This window comes from Pieris brassicae, chromosome 3, assembly GCF_905147105.1.
Source record: "Pieris brassicae chromosome 3, ilPieBrab1.1, whole genome shotgun sequence".
NCBI classification, from domain to species: Eukaryota; Metazoa; Arthropoda; class Insecta; order Lepidoptera; family Pieridae; genus Pieris; species Pieris brassicae.
In genome coordinates, this window is record NC_059667.1 from 19,047,916 (window position 1) to 19,070,104 (window position 22,189).

General features: G+C 40.2%; 1 protein-coding gene across 1 annotated transcript in view; it reads left to right on the forward strand.

Moving 5' to 3' along the window:
• Positions 1-22,189, forward strand: part of LOC123707811 (microtubule-associated protein futsch-like) — a 108,582-nt gene that overhangs the window by 83,230 nt on the left and 3,163 nt on the right. Inside the window, exons 26-32 of the mRNA XM_045658159.1 lie at positions 4,059-4,619; positions 4,677-6,212; positions 6,924-7,424; positions 7,581-8,012; positions 10,890-12,668; positions 12,849-12,918; positions 14,032-21,993. Coding sequence (XP_045514115.1) covers positions 4,059-4,619; positions 4,677-6,212; positions 6,924-7,424; positions 7,581-8,012; positions 10,890-12,668; positions 12,849-12,918; positions 14,032-21,993 — 12,841 coding nt within the window. The remainder of the gene's footprint in view (positions 1-4,058; positions 4,620-4,676; positions 6,213-6,923; positions 7,425-7,580; positions 8,013-10,889; positions 12,669-12,848; positions 12,919-14,031; positions 21,994-22,189) is intronic.

Consider the following 22,189-nt stretch of genomic DNA (forward strand, 5'->3'; position numbering starts at 1 on the left):
AAGAACAAAAACCAGCTTTAGACAAAGAATCGAGCCCTGTCAAAGATGTTTCATTGCCAAAGAAAGTTATCCTCGAAAAGGATGTAAGCCCGCCTAAAGAAATTCCAGAAAAGGTTGCTAGTCCCATTCAGGACAAAGTACCAAGTCCTGCTTTCGAAAAGGATGTAAGCCCGGCTGAAGAAATTCTAGAAAAGGCAGCTTCTCCTATCCATGACAAAGAACAAAAACCAGCTTTAGACAAAGAACCAAGCCCTGTCAAAGATGTTTCTTTGCCAAAGAAAGATATCCTCGAAAAGGATGTAAGCCCGCCTAAAGAAATTCCAGAAAAGGCAGCTAGTCCTATCCAGGACAAAGAACAAAAACCAGCTTTAGACAAAGAACCAAGCCCTGTCAAAGATGTTTCTTTGCCAAAGAAAGATATCCTCGAAAAGGATGTAAGCCCGCCTAAAGAAATTCCAGAAAAGGCAGCTAGTCCTATCCAGGACAAAGAACAAAAACCAGCTTTAGACAAAGAACCAAGCCCTGTCAAAGATGTTTCTTTGCCAAAGAAAGATATCCTCGAAAAGGATGTAAGCCCGCCTAAAGAAATTCCAGAAAAGGCAGCTAGTCCTATCCAGGACAAAGAACAAAAACCAGCTTTAGGCAAAGAACCAAGCCCTGTCAAAGATGTTTCTTTGCCAAAGAAAGATATCCTCGAAAAGGATGTAAGCCCGCCTAAAGAAATTCCAGAAAAGGCCGCTAGTCCCATTCAGGACAAAGTTACAAGTCCTGCTTTAGAAAAGGACGTAAGCCCGGCTGAAGAAATTCTAGAAAAGGTAACAAGTCCTATCAAGGACAAAGAACAAAAACCAGCTTTAGACAAAGAACCGAGCCCTGTCAAAGATGTTTCATTGCCAAAGGAAGATATCCTCGAAAAGGATGTAAGCCCGCCTAAAGAAATTCCAGAAAAGGCAGCTTCTCCTATCCAGGACAAAGAACAAAAACCAGCTTTAGACAAAGAACCAAGCCCTGTCAAAGATGTTTCTTTGCCAAAGAAAGATATCCTCGAAAAGGATGTAAGCCCGCCTAAAGAAATTCCAGAAAAGGCAGCTAGTCCTATCCAGGACAAAGAACAAAAACCAGCTTTAGACAAAGAACCGAGCCCTGTCAAAGATGTTTCATTGGCAAAGGAAGATATCCTCGAAAAGGATGTAAGCCCGCCTAAAGAAATTCCAGAAAAGGCCGCTAGTCCCATTCAGGACAAAGTTGCAAGTCCTGCTTTAGAAAAGGACGTAAGCCCGGCTGAAGAAATTTCAGAAAAGGCAGCTAGTCCTATCCAGGACAAAGAACAAAAACCAGCTTTAGACAAAGAACCGAGCCCTGTCAAAGATGTTTCATTGCCAAAGGAAGATATCCTCGAAAAGGATGTAAGCCCGCCTAAAGAAATTCCAGAAAAGGTTGCTAGTCCCATTCAGGACAAAGTTACAAGTCCTGCTTTAGAAAAGGACGTAAGCCCGGCTGAAGAAATTCTAGAAAAGGCAGCTTCTCCTATCCAGGACAAAGAACAAAAACCAGCTTTAGACAAAGAACCAAGCCCTGTCAAAGATGTTTCTTTGCCAAAGAAAGATATCCTCGAAAAGGATGTAAGCCCGCCTAAAGAAATTCCAGAAAAGGCAGCTAGTCCTATCCAGGACAAAGAACAAAAACCAGCTTTAGACAAAGAACCAAGCCCTGTCAAAGATGTTTCATTGCCAAAGGAAGATATCCTCGAAAAGGATGTAAGCCCGCCTAAAGAAATTCCAGAAAAGGCCGCTAGTCCCATTCAGGACAAAGTTAAAAGTCCTGCTTTAGAAAAGGACGTAAGCCCGGCTGAAGAAATTCTAGAAAAGGCAGCTTCTCCTATCCAGGACAAAGAACAAAAACCAGCTTTAGACAAAGAACCAAGCCCTGTCAAAGATGTTTCTTTGCCAAAGAAAGATATCATCGAAAAGGATGTAAGCCCGCCTAAAGAAATTCCAGAAAAGGCCGCTAGTCCCATTATGGACAAAGTACCAAGTCCTGCATTCGAAAAGGATGTAAGCCAGGCTGAAGAAATTCTAGAAAAGGCATCTTCTCCTATCCAGGACAAAGAACAAAAACCAGCTTTAGACAAAGAACCGAGCCCTGTCAAAGATGTTTCATTGCCAAAGGAATATATCCTCGAAAAGGATGTAAGCCCGCCTAAAGAAATTCCAGAAAAGGCAGCTAGTCCTATCCAGGACAAAGAACAAAAACCAGCTTTAGACAAAGAATCGAGCCCTGTCAAAGATGTTTCATTGCCAAAGAAAGATATCCTCGAAAAGGATGTAAGCCCGCCTAAAGAAATTCCAGAAAAGGTTGCTAGTCCCATTCAGGACAAAGTACCAAGTCCTGCTTTCGAAAAGGATGTAAGCCCGGCTGAAGAAATTCTAGAAAAGGCAGCTTCTCCTATCCAGGACAAAGAACAAAAACCAGCTTTAGACAAAGAACCAAGCCCTGTCAAAGATGTTTATTTGCCAAAGAAAGATATCATCGAAAAGGATGTAAGCCCGCCTAAAGAAATTCCAGAAAAGGCCGCTAGTCCCATTCAGGACAAAGTTGCAAGTCCTGCTTTAGTAAAGGACGTAAGCCCGGCTAAGGAAATTCCAGAAAAGGCAGCTAGTCCTATCCAGGACAAAGAACAAAAACCAGCTTCAGACAAAGAAACAAGCCCTGTCAAAGATGTTTCTTTGCCAAAGAAAGATATCCTCGAAAAGGATGTTAGCCCGCCTAAAGAAATTCCAGAAAAGGCAGCTAGTCCTATCCAGGACAAAGAACAAAAACCAGCTTTAGACAAAGAATCGAGCCCTGTCAAAGATGTTTCATTGCCAAAGGAAGATATCCTCGAAAAGGATGTAAGCCCGCCTAAAGAAATTCCAGAAAAGGTTGCTAGTCCTATCCAGGACAAAGAACAAAAACCAGCTTTAGACAAAGAACCAAGCCCTGTCAAAGATGTTTCTTTGCCAAAGAAAGATATCCTCGAAAAGGATGTAAGCCCGCCTAAAGAAATTCCAGAAAAGGCAGCTAGTCCTATCCAGGACAAAGAACAAAAACCAGCTTTAGACAAAGAACCGAGCCCTGTCAAAGATGTTTCATTGCCAAAGGAAGATATCCTCGAAAAGGATGTAAGCCCGCCTAAAGAAATTCCAGAAAAGGTTGCTAGTCCCATTCAGGACAAAGTACCAAGTCCTGCTTTCGAAAAGGATGTAAGCCCGGCTGAAGAAATTCTAGAAAAGGCAGCTTCTCCTATCCAGGACAAAGAACAAAAACCAGCTGTATACAAAGAACCAAGCCCTGTCAAAGATGTTTCTTTGCCAAAGAAAGATATCCTCGAAAAGGATGTAAGCCCGCCTAAAGAAATTCCAGAAAAGGCAGCTAGTCCTATCCAGGACAAAGAACAAAAACCAGCTTTAGACAAAGAACCGAGCCCTGTCAAAGATGTTTCATTGGCAAAGGAAGATATCCTCGAAAAGGATGTAAGCCCGCCTAAAGAAATTCCAGAAAAGGCCGCTAGTCCCATTCAGGACAAAGTTGCAAGTCCTGCTTTAGAAAAGGACGTAAGCCCGGCTGAAGAAATTCCAGAAAAGGCAGCTAGTCCTATCAAGGACAAAGAACAAAAACCAGCTTTAGACAAAGAACCAAGCTCTGTCAAAGATGTTTCTTTGCCAAAGAAAGATATCATCGAAAAGGATGTAAGCCCGCCTAAAGAAATTCCAGAAAAGGCCGCTAGTCCCATTCAGGACAAAGTACCAAGTCCTGCTTTCGAAAAGGATGTAAGCCAGGCTGAAGAAATTCTAGAAAAGGCATCTTCTCCTATCCAGGACAAAGAACAAAAACCAGCTTTAGACAAAGAACCAAGCCCTGTCAAAGTGGTTTCTTTGCCAAAGAAAGATATCCTCGAAAAGGATGTAAGCCCGCCTAAAGAAATTCCAGAAAAGGCAGCTAGTCCTATCCAGGACAAAGAACAAAAACCAGCTTTAGACAAAGAATCGAGCCCTGTCAAAGATGTTTCATTGCCAAAGAAAGTTATCCTCGAAAAGGATGTAAGCCCGCCTAAAGAAATTCCAGAAAAGGTTGCTAGTCCCATTCAGGACAAAGTACCAAGTCCTGCTTTCGAAAAGGATGTAAGCCCGGCTGAAGAAATTCTAGAAAAGGCAGCTTCTCCTATCCATGACAAAGAACAAAAACCAGCTTTAGACAAAGAACCAAGCCCTGTCAAAGATGTTTCTTTGCCAAAGAAAGATATCCTCGAAAAGGATGTAAGCCCGCCTAAAGAAATTCCAGAAAAGGCAGCTAGTCCTATCCAGGACAAAGAACAAAAACCAGCTTTAGACAAAGAACCAAGCCCTGTCAAAGATGTTTCTTTGCCAAAGAAAGATATCCTCGAAAAGGATGTAAGCCCGCTTAAAGAAATTCCAGAAAAGGCCGCTAGTCCCATTCAGGACAAAGTTACAAGTCCTGCTTTAGAAAAGGACGTAAGCCCGGCTGAAGAAATTCTAGAAAAGGCAACAAGTCCTATCCAGGACAAAGAACAAAAACCAGCTTTAGACAAAGAACCAAGCCCTGTCAAAGATGTTTCTTTGCCAAAGAAAGATATCATCGAAAAGGATGTAAGCCCGCCTAAAGAAATACCAGAAAAGGAAGCTAGTCCCATTCAGGACAAAGTTGCAAGTCCTGCTTTAGAAAAGGACGTAAGCCCGGCTGAAGAAATTCCAGAAAAGGCAGCTAGTCCTATCCAGGACAAAGAACAAAAACCAGCTTTAGGCAAAGAACCAAGCCCTGTCAAAGATGTTTCTTTGCCAAAGAAAGATATCATCGAAAAGGATGTAAGCCCGCCTAAAGAAATTCCAGAAAAGGCTGCTAGTCCCATTCAGGACAAAGTTGCAAGTCCTGCTTTAGAAAAGGACGTAAGCCCGGCTGAAGAAATTCCAGAAAAGGCAGCTAGTCCTATCCAGGACAAAGAACAAAAACCAGCTTTAGACAAAGAACCAAGCCCTGTCAAAGATGTCTCTTTGCCAAAGAAAGATATCATCGAAAAGGATGTAAGCCCGCCTAAAGAAATTCCAGAAAAGGCTGCTAGTCCCATTCAGGACAAAGTTGCAAGTCCTGCTTTAGAAAAGGACGTAAGCCCGGCTGAAGAAATTCCAGAAAAGGCAGCTAGTCCTATCCAGGACAAAGATCAAAAACCAGCTTTAGACAAAGAACCAAGCCCTGTCAAAGATGTTTCTTTGCCAAAGAAAGATATTCTCGAAAAGGATGTAAGCCCGCCTAAAGAAATTCCAGAAAAGGCAGCTAGTCCTATCCAGGACAAAGAACAAAAACAAGCTTTAGACAAAGAACCAAGCCCTGTCAAAGATGTTTCTTTGCCAAAGAAAGATATCCTCGAAAAGGATGTAAGCCCGCCTAAAGAAATTCCAGAAAAGGCAGCTAGTCCTATCCAGGACAAAGAACAAAAACCAGCTTTAGACAAAGAACCAAGCCCTGTCAAAGATGTTTCTTTGCCAAAGAAAGATATCCTCGAAAAGGATGTAAGCCCGCTTAAAGAAATTCCAGAAAAGGCCGCTAGTCCCATTCAGGACAAAGTTACAAGTCCTGCTTTAGAAAAGGACGTAAGCCCGGCTGAAGAAATTCTAGAAAAGGCAACAAGTCCTATCCAGGACAAAGAACAAAAACCAGCTTTAGACAAAGAACCAAGCCCTGTCAAAGATGTTTCTTTGCCAAAGAAAGATATCATCGAAAAGGATGTAAGCCCGCCTAAAGAAATACCAGAAAAGGACGCTAGTCCCATTCAGGACAAAGTTGCAAGTCCTGCTTTAGAAAAGGACGTAAGCCCGGCTGAAGAAATTCCAGAAAAGGCAGCTAGTCCTATCCAGGACAAAGAACAAAAACCAGCTTTAGGCAAAGAACCAAGCCCTGTCAAAGATGTTTCTTTGCCAAAGAAAGATATCCTCGAAAAGGATGTAAGCCCGCCTAAAGAAATTCCAGAAAAGGCCGCTAGTCCCATTCAGGACAAAGTTACAAGTCCTGCTTTAGAAAAGGACGTAAGCCCGGCTGAAGAAATTCTAGAAAAGGTAACAAGTCCTATCAAGGACAAAGAACAAAAACCAGCTTTAGACAAAGAACCGAGCCCTGTCAAAGATGTTTCATTGCCAAAGGAAGATATCCTCGAAAAGGATGTAAGCCCGCCTAAAGAAATTCCAGAAAAGGCAGCTTCTCCTATCCAGGACAAAGAACAAAAACCAGCTTTAGACAAAGAACCAAGCCCTGTCAAAGATGTTTCTTTGCCAAAGAAAGATATCCTCGAAAAGGATGTAAGCCCGCCTAAAGAAATTCCAGAAAAGGCAGCTAGTCCTATCCAGGACAAAGAACAAAAACCAGCTTTAGACAAAGAACCGAGCCCTGTCAAAGATGTTTCATTGGCAAAGGAAGATATCCTCGAAAAGGATGTAAGCCCGCCTAAAGAAATTCCAGAAAAGGCCGCTAGTCCCATTCAGGACAAAGTTGCAAGTCCTGCTTTAGAAAAGGACGTAAGCCCGGCTGAAGAAATTTCAGAAAAGGCAGCTAGTCCTATCCAGGACAAAGAACAAAAACCAGCTTTAGACAAAGAACCGAGCCCTGTCAAAGATGTTTCATTGCCAAAGGAAGATATCCTCGAAAAGGATGTAAGCCCGCCTAAAGAAATTCCAGAAAAGGTTGCTAGTCCCATTCAGGACAAAGTTACAAGTCCTGCTTTAGAAAAGGACGTAAGCCCGGCTGAAGAAATTCTAGAAAAGGCAGCTTCTCCTATCCAGGACAAAGAACAAAAACCAGCTTTAGACAAAGAACCAAGCCCTGTCAAAGATGTTTCTTTGCCAAAGAAAGATATCCTCGAAAAGGATGTAAGCCCGCCTAAAGAAATTCCAGAAAAGGCAGCTAGTCCTATCCAGGACAAAGAACAAAAACCAGCTTTAGACAAAGAACCAAGCCCTGTCAAAGATGTTTCATTGCCAAAGGAAGATATCCTCGAAAAGGATGTAAGCCCGCCTAAAGAAATTCCAGAAAAGGCCGCTAGTCCCATTCAGGACAAAGTTAAAAGTCCTGCTTTAGAAAAGGACGTAAGCCCGGCTGAAGAAATTCTAGAAAAGGCAGCTTCTCCTATCCAGGACAAAGAACAAAAACCAGCTTTAGACAAAGAACCAAGCCCTGTCAAAGATGTTTCTTTGCCAAAGAAAGATATCATCGAAAAGGATGTAAGCCCGCCTAAAGAAATTCCAGAAAAGGCCGCTAGTCCCATTATGGACAAAGTACCAAGTCCTGCATTCGAAAAGGATGTAAGCCAGGCTGAAGAAATTCTAGAAAAGGCATCTTCTCCTATCCAGGACAAAGAACAAAAACCAGCTTTAGACAAAGAACCGAGCCCTGTCAAAGATGTTTCATTGCCAAAGGAATATATCCTCGAAAAGGATGTAAGCCCGCCTAAAGAAATTCCAGAAAAGGCAGCTAGTCCTATCCAGGACAAAGAACAAAAACCAGCTTTAGACAAAGAATCGAGCCCTGTCAAAGATGTTTCATTGCCAAAGAAAGATATCCTCGAAAAGGATGTAAGCCCGCCTAAAGAAATTCCAGAAAAGGTTGCTAGTCCCATTCAGGACAAAGTACCAAGTCCTGCTTTCGAAAAGGATGTAAGCCCGGCTGAAGAAATTCTAGAAAAGGCAGCTTCTCCTATCCAGGACAAAGAACAAAAACCAGCTTTAGACAAAGAACCAAGCCCTGTCAAAGATGTTTATTTGCCAAAGAAAGATATCATCGAAAAGGATGTAAGCCCGCCTAAAGAAATTCCAGAAAAGGCCGCTAGTCCCATTCAGGACAAAGTTGCAAGTCCTGCTTTAGTAAAGGACGTAAGCCCGGCTAAGGAAATTCCAGAAAAGGCAGCTAGTCCTATCCAGGACAAAGAACAAAAACCAGCTTCAGACAAAGAAACAAGCCCTGTCAAAGATGTTTCTTTGCCAAAGAAAGATATCCTCGAAAAGGATGTTAGCCCGCCTAAAGAAATTCCAGAAAAGGCAGCTAGTCCTATCCAGGACAAAGAACAAAAACCAGCTTTAGACAAAGAATCGAGCCCTGTCAAAGATGTTTCATTGCCAAAGGAAGATATCCTCGAAAAGGATGTAAGCCCGCCTAAAGAAATTCCAGAAAAGGTTGCTAGTCCTATCCAGGACAAAGAACAAAAACCAGCTTTAGACAAAGAACCAAGCCCTGTCAAAGATGTTTCTTTGCCAAAGAAAGATATCCTCGAAAAGGATGTAAGCCCGCCTAAAGAAATTCCAGAAAAGGCAGCTAGTCCTATCCAGGACAAAGAACAAAAACCAGCTTTAGACAAAGAACCGAGCCCTGTCAAAGATGTTTCATTGGCAAAGGAAGATATCCTCGAAAAGGATGTAAGCCCGCCTAAAGAAATTCCAGAAAAGGTTGCTAGTCCCATTCAGGACAAAGTACCAAGTCCTGCTTTCGAAAAGGATGTAAGCCCGGCTGAAGAAATTCTAGAAAAGGCAGCTTCTCCTATCCAGGACAAAGAACAAAAACCAGCTGTATACAAAGAACCAAGCCCTGTCAAAGATGTTTCTTTGCCAAAGAAAGATATCCTCGAAAAGGATGTAAGCCCGCCTAAAGAAATTCCAGAAAAGGCAGCTAGTCCTATCCAGGACAAAGAACAAAAACCAGCTTTAGACAAAGAACCGAGCCCTGTCAAAGATGTTTCATTGGCAAAGGAAGATATCCTCGAAAAGGATGTAAGCCCGCCTAAAGAAATTCCAGAAAAGGCCGCTAGTCCCATTCAGGACAAAGTTGCAAGTCCTGCTTTAGAAAAGGACGTAAGCCCGGCTGAAGAAATTCCAGAAAAGGCAGCTAGTCCTATCAAGGACAAAGAACAAAAACCAGCTTTAGACAAAGAACCAAGCTCTGTCAAAGATGTTTCTTTGCCAAAGAAAGATATCATCGAAAAGGATGTAAGCCCGCCTAAAGAAATTCCAGAAAAGGCCGCTAGTCCCATTCAGGACAAAGTACCAAGTCCTGCTTTCGAAAAGGATGTAAGCCAGGCTGAAGAAATTCTAGAAAAGGCATCTTCTCCTATCCAGGACAAAGAACAAAAACCAGCTTTAGACAAAGAACCAAGCCCTGTCAAAGTGGTTTCTTTGCCAAAGAAAGATATCCTCGAAAAGGATGTAAGCCCGCCTAAAGAAATTCCAGAAAAGGCAGCTAGTCCTATCCAGGACAAAGAACAAAAACCAGCTTTAGACAAAGAATCGAGCCCTGTCAAAGATGTTTCATTGCCAAAGAAAGTTATCCTCGAAAAGGATGTAAGCCCGCCTAAAGAAATTCCAGAAAAGGTTGCTAGTCCCATTCAGGACAAAGTACCAAGTCCTGCTTTCGAAAAGGATGTAAGCCCGGCTGAAGAAATTCTAGAAAAGGCAGCTTCTCCTATCCATGACAAAGAACAAAAACCAGCTTTAGACAAAGAACCAAGCCCTGTCAAAGATGTTTCTTTGCCAAAGAAAGATATCCTCGAAAAGGATGTAAGCCCGCCTAAAGAAATTCCAGAAAAGGCAGCTAGTCCTATCCAGGACAAAGAACAAAAACCAGCTTTAGACAAAGAACCAAGCCCTGTCAAAGATGTTTCTTTGCCAAAGAAAGATATCCTCGAAAAGGATGTAAGCCCGCCTAAAGAAATTCCAGAAAAGGCAGCTAGTCCTATCCAGGACAAAGAACAAAAACCAGCTTTAGACAAAGAACCAAGCCCTGTCAAAGATGTTTCTTTGCCAAAGAAAGATATCCTCGAAAAGGATGTAAGCCCGCCTAAAGAAATTCCAGAAAAGGCAGCTAGTCCTATCCAGGACAAAGAACAAAAACCAGCTTTAGACAAAGAACCGAGCCCTGTCAAAGATGTTTTATTGGCAAAGGAAGATATCCTCGAAAAGGATGTAAGCCCGCCTAAAGAAATTCCAGAAAAGGCAGCTAGTCCTATCCAGGACAAAGAACAAAAACCAGCTTTAGACAAAGAACCAAGCCCTGTCAAAGATGTTTCTTTGCCAAAGAAAGATATCATCGAAAAGGATGTAAGCCCGCCTAAAGAAATTCCAGAAAAGGCAGCTAGTCCTATCCAGGACAAAGAACAAAAACCAGCTTTAGACAAAGAATCGAGCCCTGTCAAAGATGTTTCATTGCCAAAGGAAGATATCCTCGAAAAGGATGTAAGCCCGCCTAAAGAAATTCCAGAAAAGGTTGCTAGTCCCATTCAGGACAAAGTACCAAGTCCTGCTTTCGAAAAGGATGTAAGCCCGGCTGAAGAAATTCTAGAAAAGGCAGCTTCTCCTATCCAGGACAAAGAACAAAAACCAGCTTTAGACAAAGAACCAAGCCCTGTCAAAGATGTTTCTTTGCCAAAGAAAGATATCCTCGAAAAGGATGTAAGCCCGCCTATAGAAATTCCAGAAAAGGCAGCTAGTCCTATCCAGGACAAAGAACAAAAACCAGCTTTAGACAAAGAACCGAGCCCTGTCAAAGATGTTTCATTGGCAATGGAAGATATCCTCGAAAAGGATGTAAGCCCGCCTAAAGAAATTCCAGAAAAGGTTGCTAGTCCCATTCAGGACAAAGTACCAAGTCCTGCTTTCGAAAAGGATGTAAGCCCGGCTGAAGAAATTCTAGAAAAGGCAGCTTCTCCTATCCAGGACAAAGAACAAAAACCAGCTTTAGACAAAGAACCAAGCCCTGACAAAGATGTTTCTTTGCCAAAGAAAGATATCCTCGAAAAGGATGTAAGTCCGCCTAAAGAAATTCCAGAAAAGGCAGCTAGTCCTATCCAGGACAAAGAACAAAAACCAGCTTTAGACAAAGAATCGAGCCCTGTCAAAGATGTTTCATTGCCAAAGGAAGATATCCTCGAAAAGGATGTAAGCCCGCCTAAAGAAATTCCAGAAAAGGTTGCTAGTCCCATTCAGGACAAAGTACCAAGTCCTGCTTTCGAAAAGGATGTAAGCCCGGCTGAAGAAATTCTAGAAAAGGCAGCTTGTCCTATCCAGGACAAAGAACAAAAACCAGCTTTAGACAAAGAACCAAGCCCTGTCAAAGATGTTTCTTTGCCAAAGAAAGATATCCTCGAAAAGGATGTAAGCCCGCCTAAAGAAATTCCAGAAAAGGTTGCTAGTCCCATTCAAGACAAAATACCAAGACCTGCTGTAGAAAAGGACGTAAGCCCGGCTGAAGAAATTCTAGTAAAGGCAGCTTCTCCTATCCAGGACAAAGAACAAAAACCAGCTTTAGACAAAGAACCAAGCCCTGTCAAAGATGTTTCTTTGCCGAAGAAAGAAGTCATAGAAAAATATGTAGGCCTTGCTGAAGAAATTCCAGAAAAGGCCGCTAGTCCTATCCAGGACAAAGAACAAAAACCAGCTTTAGACAAAGAAACAAGCCCTGTCACAGATGTTTCTTTGCCAAAGAAAGATATCATCCAAAAGGATGTAAGCCCGCTTAAAGAAATTCCAGATAAGGCCGCTAGTCCCATCCAGGACAAAGTTACAAGTCCTGCTTTAGAAAAGGACGTAAGCCCGGCTGAAGAAATTCCAGAAAAGGCAGCTTCTCCTATCCAGGACAAAGAACAAAAACCAGCTTTAGACAAAGAACCAAGCACTGTCAAAGATGTTTATTTGCCAAAGAAAGATATCATCGAAAAGGATGTAAGCCCGCCTAAAGAAATTCCAGAAAAGGCCGCTAGTCCCATTCTGGACAAAGTTCCAAGTCCTGCTTTAGAAAAAGAACCAAGCCCTGTCAAAGACATTTCTTTGACAAAGAAAGAAGTCATAGAAAAAGATGTAAGCCCGCTTAAAGAAATTCCAGAAAAGTCCGCTAGTCCCATTCAGGACAAAGTACCAAGTCCTGCTTTAGAAAAGGACGTAAGCCCGGCTGATGAAATTCTTGAAAAGGCAGCAAGTCCTATCCAGGACAAAGAACATAAACCAGCTTTAGACAAAGAACCAAGCCCTGTCAAAGATGTTTCTTTGCCAAAGAAAGATATCATCGAAAAGGATGTAAGCCCGCCTAAAGAAATTCCAGAAAAGGCCGCTAGTCCCATTCTGGACAAAGTTCCAAGTCCAGCTTTAGAAAAAGAACCAAGCCCTGTCAAAGACATTTCTTTGACAAAGAAAGAAGTCATAGAAAAAGATGTAAGCCCGCTTAAAGAAATTCCAGAAAAGGCCGCTAGTCCCATTCAGGACAAAGTACCAAGTCCTGCTTTAGAAAAGGACGTAAGCCCGGCTGAAGAAATTCTTGAAAAGGCAGCAAGTCCTATCCAGGACAAAGAACATAAACCAGCTTTAGACAAAGAACCAAGCCCTGTCAAAGATGTTTCATTGCCAAAGGAAGATATCCTCGAAAAGGATGTAAGCCCGCCTAAAGAAATTCCAGAAAAGGTTGCTAGTCCCATTCAGGACAAAGTACCAAGTCCTGCTTTCGAAAAGGATGTAAGCCCGGCTGAAGAAATTCTAGAAAAGGCAGCTTCTCCTATCCAGGACAAAGAACAAAAACCAGCTTTAGACAAAGAACCAAGCCCTGTCAAAGATGTTTCTTTGCCAAAGAAAGATATCCTCGAAAAGGATGTAAGCCCGCCTAAAGAAATTCCAGAAAAGGCAGCTAGTCCTATCCAGGACAAAGAACAAAAACCAGCTTTAGACAAAGAACCGAGCCCTGTCAAAGATGTTTCATTGGCAAAGGAAGATATCCTCGAAAAGGATGTAAGCCCGCCTAAAGAAATTCCAGAAAAGGCCGCTAGTCCCATTCAGGACAAAGTTGCAAGTCCTGCTTTAGAAAAGGACGTAAGCCCGGCTGAAGAAATTCCAGAAAAGGCAGCAAGTCCTATCAAGGACAAGGAACAAAAACCAGCTTTAGACAAAGAACCAAGCTCTGTCAAAGATGTTTCTTTGCCAAAGAAAGATATCATCGAAAAGGATGTAAGCCCGCCTAAAGAAATTCCAGAAAAGGCCGCTAGTCCCATTCAAGACAAAGTACCAAGTCCTGCTTTCGAAAAGGATGTAAGCCAGGCTGAAGAAATTCTAGAAAAGGCATCTTCTCCTATCCAGGACAAAGAACAAAAACCAGCTTTAGACAAAGAACCAAGCCCTGTCAAAGATGTTTCTTTGCCAAAGAAAGATATCCTCGAAAAGGATGTAAGCCCGCCTAAAGAAATTCCAGAAAAGGCAGCTAGTCCTATCGAGGACAAAGAACAAAAACCAGCTTTAGACAAAGAATCGAGCCCTGTCAAAGATGTTTCATTGCCAAAGAAAGATATCCTCGAACAGGATGTAAGCCCGCCTAAAGAAATTCCAGAAAAGGTTGCTAGTCCCATTCAGGACAAAGTACCAAGTCCTGCTTTCGAAAAGGATGTAAGCCCGGCTGAAGAAATTCTAGAAAAGGCAGCTTCTCCTATCCAGGACAAAGAACAAAAACCAGCTTTAGACAAAGAACCAAGCCCTGTCAAAGATGTTTCTTTGCCAAAGAAAGATATCCTCGAAAAGGATGTAAGCCCGCCTAAAGAAATTCCAGAAAAGGCAGCTAGTCCTATCCAGGACAAAGAACAAAAACCAGCTTTAGACAAAGAACCGAGCCCTGTCAAAGATTTTTCATTGGCAAAGGAAGATATCCTCGAAAAGGATGTAAGCCCGCCTAAAGAAATTCCAGAAAAGGTTGCTAGTCCCATTCAGGACAAAGTACCAAGTCCTGCTTTCGAAAAGGATGTAAGCCCGGCTGAAGAAATTCTAGAAAAGGCAGCTTCTCCTATCCAGGACAAAGAACAAAAACCAGCTTTAGACAAAGAACCAAGCCCTGTCAAAGATGTTTCTTTGCCAAAGAAAGATATCCTCGAAAAGGATGTAAGCCCGCCTAAAGAAATTCCAGAAAAAGCAGCTAGTCCTATCCAGGACAAAGAACAAAAACCAGCTTTAGACAAAGAACCGAGCCCTGTCAAAGATGTTTCATTGGCAAAGGAAGATATCCTCGAAAAGGATGTAAGCCCGCCTAAAGAAATTCCAGAAAAGGCCGCTAGTCCCATTCAGGACAAAGTTGCAAGACCTGCTGTAGAAAAGGACGTAAGCCCGGCTGAAGAAATTCTAGTAAAGGCAGCTTCTCCTATCCAGGACAAAGAACAAAAACCAGCTTTAGACAAAGAACCAAGCCCTGTCAAAGATGTTTCTTTGCCAAAGAAAGATATCATCCAAAAGGATGTAAGCCCGCTTAAAGAAATTCCAGATAAGGCCGCTAGTCCCATCCAGGACAAAGTTACAAGTCCTGCTTTAGAAAAGGACGTAAGCCCGGCTGAAGAAATTCCAGAAAAGGCAGCTTCTCCTATCCAGGACAAAGAACAAAAACCAGCTTTAGACAAAGAACCAAGCACTGTCAAAGATGTTTATTTGCCAAAGAAAGATATCATCGAAAAGGATGTAAGCCCGCCTAAAGAAATTCCAGAAAAGGCCGCTAGTCCCATTCTGGACAAAGTTCCAAGTCCTGCTTTAGAAAAAGAACCAAGCCCTGTCAAAGACATTTCTTTGACAAAGAAAGAAGTCATAGAAAAAGATGTAAGCCCGCTTAAAGAAATTCCAGAAAAGGCCGCTAGTCCCATTCAGGACAAAGTACCAAGTCCTGCTTTAGAAAAGGACGTAAGCCCGGCTGAAGAAATTCTTGAAAAGGCAGCAAGTCCTATCCAGGACAAAGAACATAAACCAGCTTTAGACAAAGAACCAAGCCCTGTCAAAGATGTTTCTTTGCCAAAGAAAGATATCATCGAAAAGGATGTATGCCCGCCTAAAAAAATTCCAGAAAAGGCCGCTAGTCCCATTCTGGACAAAGTTTCAAGTCCTGCTTTAGAAAAGGACGTAAGCCCGGCTGAAGAAATTCTAGAAAAAGCAGCAAGTCCTATCCAGGAGAAAGAACAGAAACCAGCTTTAGACAAGGAACCAAGCCCTGTCAAAGATGTTTCTTTGCCAAAGAAAGATTTCCTCGAAAAGGATGTAAGCCCGCCTAAAGAAATTTCAGAAAAGGCCGCTAGTCCCATTCAGGAAAAAATACCAAGACCTGGTTTAGAAAAGGACGTAAGCCCGGCTGAAGAAATTCCAGAAAAGGCAGTTATTCCTATCCAGGACAAAGTACCAAGTCCTGCTTTAGAAAAGGACGTAAGCCCGGCTGAAGAAATTCTAGAAAAGGCAACAAGTCCTATCCAGGACAAAGAACAAAAACCAGCTTTAGACAAAGAACCTAGCCCTGTCAAAGATGTTTCTTTGCCAAAGAAAGATATCCTCGAAAAGGATGTAAGCCCGTCTAAAGAAATTCCAGAAAAGGCAGTTATTCCTATCCAGGACAAAGTACCAAGTCCTCATTTAGAAAAGGACGTAAGCCCGGCTGAAGAAAGTCTAGAAAAGGCAGCAAGTCCTATCCAGGACAAAGAACAAAAACCAGCTTTAGACAAAGCTATCCTCGAAAAGGACGTAAGCCCGGCTGAAGAAATTCTAGAAAAGGCAACAAGTCCTATCCAGGACAAAGAACAAAAACCAGCTTTAGACAAAGAACCTAGCCCTGTCAAAGATGTTTCTTTGCCAAAGAAAGATATCCTCGAAAAGGATGTAAGCCCGTCTAAAGAAATTCCAGAAAAGGCAGTTATTCCTATCCAGGACAAAGTACCAAGTCCTCATTTAGAAAAGGACGTAAGCCCGGCTGAAGAAAGTCTAGAAAAGGCAGCAAGTCCTATCCAGGACAAAGAACAAAAACCAGCTTTAGACAAAGCTATCCTCGAAAAGGATGTAAGCCCAGCTGAAGAAATTCCAGAAAAGGCAGCTAGTGTCATCCAGGACATAGCACCAAGTCCTGCTTTAGACAAAGTACCAAGGCCTGTCAAAGACATTTCTTTGCCAAAGAAAGCTATCCTTGAAAATGATGTAAGCCTAGCTGATGAAATTACAGAAAAGGCAGCTAGTCCCATCCAGGACAAAGCACCAAGTCCAGCTTTAGACAAATTACCAAGCCCTGCTTTAGACAAAGTACCAAGCCCTGCTTTAGACAAAGTACCAAGCCCTGCTTTAGATATAGTACCAAGCCCTGTCAAAGACGTTTCTTTGCCAAAGAAAGCTATCCTCGAAAAGGATGTAAGCCCGCCTAAAGAAATTCCAGAAAAGGCAGTTATTCCTATCCAGGACAAAGAACAAAAATCAGCTTTAGACAAAGAACCAAGCCCTGTCAAGTATGTTCCTTTGACAAAGAAAGCTATCCTCGAAAAGGATGTTAGCCCAGCAGAAGAATTTCCAGAAAAGGCAACTAGTCCCATTCTGGACAAAGTTCCAAGTCCTGCTTTAGAAAAGGATGTAAGTCTTATCCTGGACAAAGAACCAAGTCCTACTCTAGAAAAAGAACCAAGCCCTGTCATAGATGTTTCTATGACGAAGAAAGATATCGTCGAAAAGGATGTAAGCCCGCCTAAAGAAATTACTGCAAAATCGACTAGCCCTGTCAAAGACAAAGAGGCGACTCCTGTTTCAGAAAAAGAAACAAGTCCGGTTAGAGATATTTCTATGACCAAAGACGATGTCATAGATAAAGATGTAAGCCCGCCTAAAGAAATTACAGAAAAGGCTGATATTCCTGTCAAGGACAAAGAACCAAGTCTTTCTTTAGAAAACGAACCAAGCCCTGTCAAAGATGTTTCTTCGACAAAGAAAGATGTCATAGGAAAGGATGTAAGCCCGCCTAAAGAAATTCCAGACATGGCCGCTAGCCCTATTCAGGACGAAGAACCTAAAATTGCTTTAGAAAAAAAACCAAGCCGTGTCAAAGATGCTTCTTTGACTAAGGGATATCTCACCGAAAAAGATGCAAAGCTGCCTAAAGATCTTGAAAAGTCAGTTGGCCCTATTCAAGAGAAACTCAGGGGTTCTCCTTTAGAAATGGAATCATGTTCTGTCACAGATATCTTTTTGAAAAATGATGTAGTAATCGAAAAGGATGTTAACAAAACTATTACGGGAGTTGAAGAAAACAAAAATATGAATTTAAGTAGTGATGTTTTGGAAACTACTTCGTGTACTAAAAAAGCTTATTCAATAAAAGAGGAGTTGGAGAAATACAGATATGATTCTAATGAAATTTTTGAAACGTCTTCCTTCAATGTTGTAGATAGAATGTTAAGTAAGAAAGATATTCATCACAATGGACATAGCGACTTATTAGATAAGAATATAAGAACTATTAACTCATCCTCAAGTCTTTTTACTGAACGATCAAAATCATTCAGTAGTTCTGAAGATGTTTCTAAAGAAGTAAGCTTGGAAGAAAAATATAGTTTTGAAAGTACAGAGAAAGAAAAGACAGTTGGTACTATCTATAAAGAAATTACTGAAGATAAATGTTATTCTAAAGGTATAAATGAACAAAACTTTACGAAAAATTTTGAAACTAAATTACCTACTTTAGATAAATCAGCGCAACTTATTGAATCCATTCAAAAAGCTTTTGGCGACGAAAGTATACAGCAAGGTATTAAAACAGAAAGCACTGAATCACTGGCTGTTCATTCATTCGACAGAGTTTCAACACCACCTACAGTGCCTGTGAGTCCGTTGCCTAAAACTTTAGGAGCTTTTCACGACGTCAAAGTAAGTGAAGGTGTTCAAAGTGAAATATCTTATGATAGATCAGACGGAAGTGACGAAACTATCACAAAAACAGTTCACGTGGGTGAAGATGTACTTACCCAAAGAATATCTACTTCAACTGAAAAGGTTCCAAAAAGTGCTAAGAGTTCTGATATAACCAAAAGCTTAGATTTACAGGCTTTAACTCAAACTGTAGGAAAAATCAAAACGGAGACCGACACTGTAACTAAGGTCATTAAAGAAGGTGAAAATGTGGTAACCCAAACTATCACAACAGTAACAACAAAGGAAGTTATTTCAAAAGAAGATGGGACTCCACAAAATGTTAAAACGACAATAGAAACTACAACATTATGTAAAAGTTCTGATGGATCAACAACAACAACCAAAGATACCCAAACAGTGTTATCCGAATGTTCTTCAACTCTAAAATCTACTTCACATATGGATGTTGATGGCATAAATGACATTAAAATGGTAGCTAACGGCCATATAAAAAGAAGTAATGTTTTCGATGATGATAATTTAGTAAATTTACCTGTTAAATTAACTGCACCTGCTAAAATTTCAAATGATGATAGTGAAGATGTAACAATTAATACTGATGTTAGTAAACGAGTTATACAGGATAATGGGATTGATATAATAGAGACTGTTACGACGGTAACAAAAAAAGAAATATTCGAATCTGAAGATAACAAAAAAGTTTCGAAAACAACAGTTGAAACTAATGTTACAAAAGAAAAACCGGATGGTTGTAAAGATGAACAGAAAATGGTCGAAGTTAAAACTGAAGAAATTCTGACAGATGTAACAAGTAATATTGATAATATTTTGAGCAATTTGAAAGTTTTTGAAATTCCGGAAGAAAGCATTACCACGTCCGCTGAAGAAATTCAAGATGAAAATATTTTAATTAAACGCATTACATCCATAAAAACTATCAAAACAAAATATGCGGATCAATATAACAATCTTAAAAAGTTAAAAACAGTTACAATAGTAAGCACCACTGATCAATATCCTGATGGTTCATCAAACACGAAAGTTAATACAAGCATATCTTTAACAGATTTATGTGTATCTGAAGTTGATAATAGTAATGAACTTAAAGATTTTACATGCTTAGAAGATAGACAAGTAAATGTGGAAAAACAGGAAAGAACTTGTGTAGTTAACGGTGAAAATATAAAACAGCTTGTCACTACCACAACAACCAGTGAGGTATTATCTAAACTTGACAAAAGCCAGAGGAAATTAAAGAGAACTATTGAAACTGTGACAGAATCTACTTTACCCAGTGGATTCTTAGAAGTTACTAAAGACGTTAGCATTTCAATATCGGATTATCTAACAGAGGCTGATAAACAACACTTCGAGGGTTTTACGTTGCTATGTCAACCTAAAGAGGAAACTACTACATCTCGTGAAAATATTGAAATAAATGGAGTATTAATAAAACGTCAAATAACTACAACTAAAACTTATGAGGAGTTTTTGGATGAAGTTCAAAATCTCAAAAAAACTAAAACTATCATAAAAGAGGTTACTGAAGACGAGTATCCAGATGGCTCAATTATATCAAAAACTAGTGAAAAAGTGTCAGTTTTTGACGAACCTTATGAAGAAAAATTTGTCGATGATATAAATACAAAGATGCAATCAAAAGAAGATTTATTAAAAATATCTTATCTAAACTCATCGCAAAACTCCAATTTACTTTTAACGGAACAAACAGTTGAGGACTTAGAGCGACTAGAACACATGGGTAAAGATATTCATACCGACACAAAAGAAGCGTATGTTTTGCGTGATGGAAAATCACTACGACAAATCATTAAAACTACTACAACAAAAGAACTAATGTCATCTGAAGATGACGCAAGAAAAAAAATAAAAACAACTGTAGAAACAATCACAGAAACTGAGTTACCCAATGGAAGTACGGAAGTTGTTAAAGATGTTAAAGTTTCAATAGCTGAATATGGAAATAGTATTTCCGAAGAAAATTTACATGGTTATTTTATAATTGGAGAGCCAGATATAAAGACAGAATCATTTTCAGAGCGCGTTGTTGACAAAGGAACTGAAATTACAAGAAGAACTACTGTAACTACTACCAATCAAATGTTTCAAAATACCATAAAAATGAATAGAAGACTTAAAACTGTAGTTGTAACTATTACAGAAGACGCCTATCCTGATGGCACTGTTTTAACAAAAAAAAGTGAAAAAATATCTGTCGCCGATATATCATCTGATAATCTGCCGACAGATGAACCAGAATGTGTAGATCATAAGGGTGATTTAGAAACTGTCGAGGCTACGACTGAAGAATCAGATGTAAAAAAAGAAATAGTTCTTAAAGACTCTGCAAAAATTAACCGAACCATAACTACTAAAACTAAGCGAGAAACTTTGGGTTCCCAAGATAAAAATATACGGCGATTACGAACAACTGTTGAAACAATAACAGAAGAAGAGTACCCAGATGGATCCGTTGAAACAACAAAAGACGTTAAAATAACAATTTCAGAATTTCAGAAGGCTAATCATAATGATTTACAGGCTGCATTAGATGGTTTTACAGTCACAGGAAAAGTAAGGAATTTCGTTGACAAAAAAACTAATATTATCACAGACAATTTATCAAAAATTACTCAGCACATTACAACTCATATTACTAAGGAAGAACTTAAAAACGAAACTACAAATGAGGTGGCCGTTCGAACAATTACAAAAACTGTAACAGAGAATATAAAAGAAGATGGATCAATAGAGACTACCAAAGATGTCCGTACGCAAATCGTTTATTTACCAGAAGGGATGGTTTTCGAAGATCTTACGCTAGAAGAAGGTGAGGTAGAGACGACAATCCAAGACAAAGAAAGCCCAAAGATTGTTAATGTTAAACCGATTATTAATGAATTAAATATTATGCCATCTGAACAAAAACACCAAGAAATAGAACCTAAAAAGAAACGCTCGCCTGTGGGTGAAATAACTACCGAAACTGAAACATTTAATAAAATAATAAAAGAAGGTGATAAAGAAATTCATCAAACAGTAACAGTCGTGACTACAAAAGAAGTTATTAGTCCTGAGAAAGTAAAAGTAACTGTAGAAACAACAACTGTGAGTAAGGGGAGTGACGGTGTAACAAAAACTACAAAATCAACAAAAACAACGATATCAGAATTTAAAGAAGAATATGAAGAGATAATTGATACCGGGGATTATGATAAATCTCCTTCCAAATATTCATCTAAGGCAGGTGATATGCGTAGTTCATCTGTCACTAGTGACTATTTAGATCAGCTCGGTATGGCTACTCCACCTTCAGACATTAGTTCTCGAGAATCAAGAGTAGCTACGCATGTGTGGGGAACAGAAAGTAGTGGCATGTATTATAGTGATGAGGATGGTCAGGCTAGTCCAAGTAGCACAAAATCTCAAATAGCCCATTCTCCAAAATCAAACCTTAGTTTTGAATTACCACTTCAACAACAAGATCAAGACGATCCCATGTCTATGTCAGTATATGGTCAACTTCCAGGTGATTTTGGACAATATTCTGTAGACACGGGGACTTCCATAAAAAAAATGACTAGTGACTTCTTAACACATGAGAAAATTAAAACAGAAAGTGATCATTCAAATGAAGATTCCGTTTCTAGGTTTTTGAAAGAAGCTGATGAACATTTTGAAAAAGCTATAGAAGAGCACAAAAAAATCAGTGGTTCGACAGTTATTTCTAGTATAACAGCTAAATATGAATTAGACCAAGACAGTCAGGCTGGTGGTAGTAAAGAAACTGCAATGTCGCAGGAGTCAACGGTAACGCTCAGGGAATTTAGATCAGACTCGAAGAAATCAAGTTCTGATCGTGATAAAAATACAAAAATGGCTAATACAAAATCACACGAATTATCCAAAGATCCAATTGAATCCTGGGGTAAACCACTCGGATTACCAAGTCCAATTTTACCTTCGGATGGCAAAAGTACTCCAAAAAAACATGCTGCCAGCTCATCTGTAGCAAACAAAAATAAAATGAATCAGGATAAAAACAAAGAAGCCAGAGTGACAGAATCTCCAAGTAAAAAGAAGACACCGACACCTATTTACATGGACTTAACCTATGTTCCACATCACGGAAATTCCTATTACTCTGCCATGGAATTTTTCAAACGTGTACGGGCTCGTTATTACGTGTTTTCGGGAACAGAGCCTTCTAAGGAAATATACAATGCACTCCTAGATGCTAAAAAAACGTGGGAAGATAAGAATTTAGGTAAGGTCCTCTTATAAAAAACGACAAAGTAAAAACCAATTGCTGTTTCTGTTTCTCAAAAAAAACTGTATTTCTAATAGGATATCTCGAATCTTAAATGTTTTTGATCGTGAATCGTTTAGCAGATATTATGTCATTTCGAGCGACCATGCATACAAAAAATAATACTGCTATATTACCGGCTAGTAAAAATAAT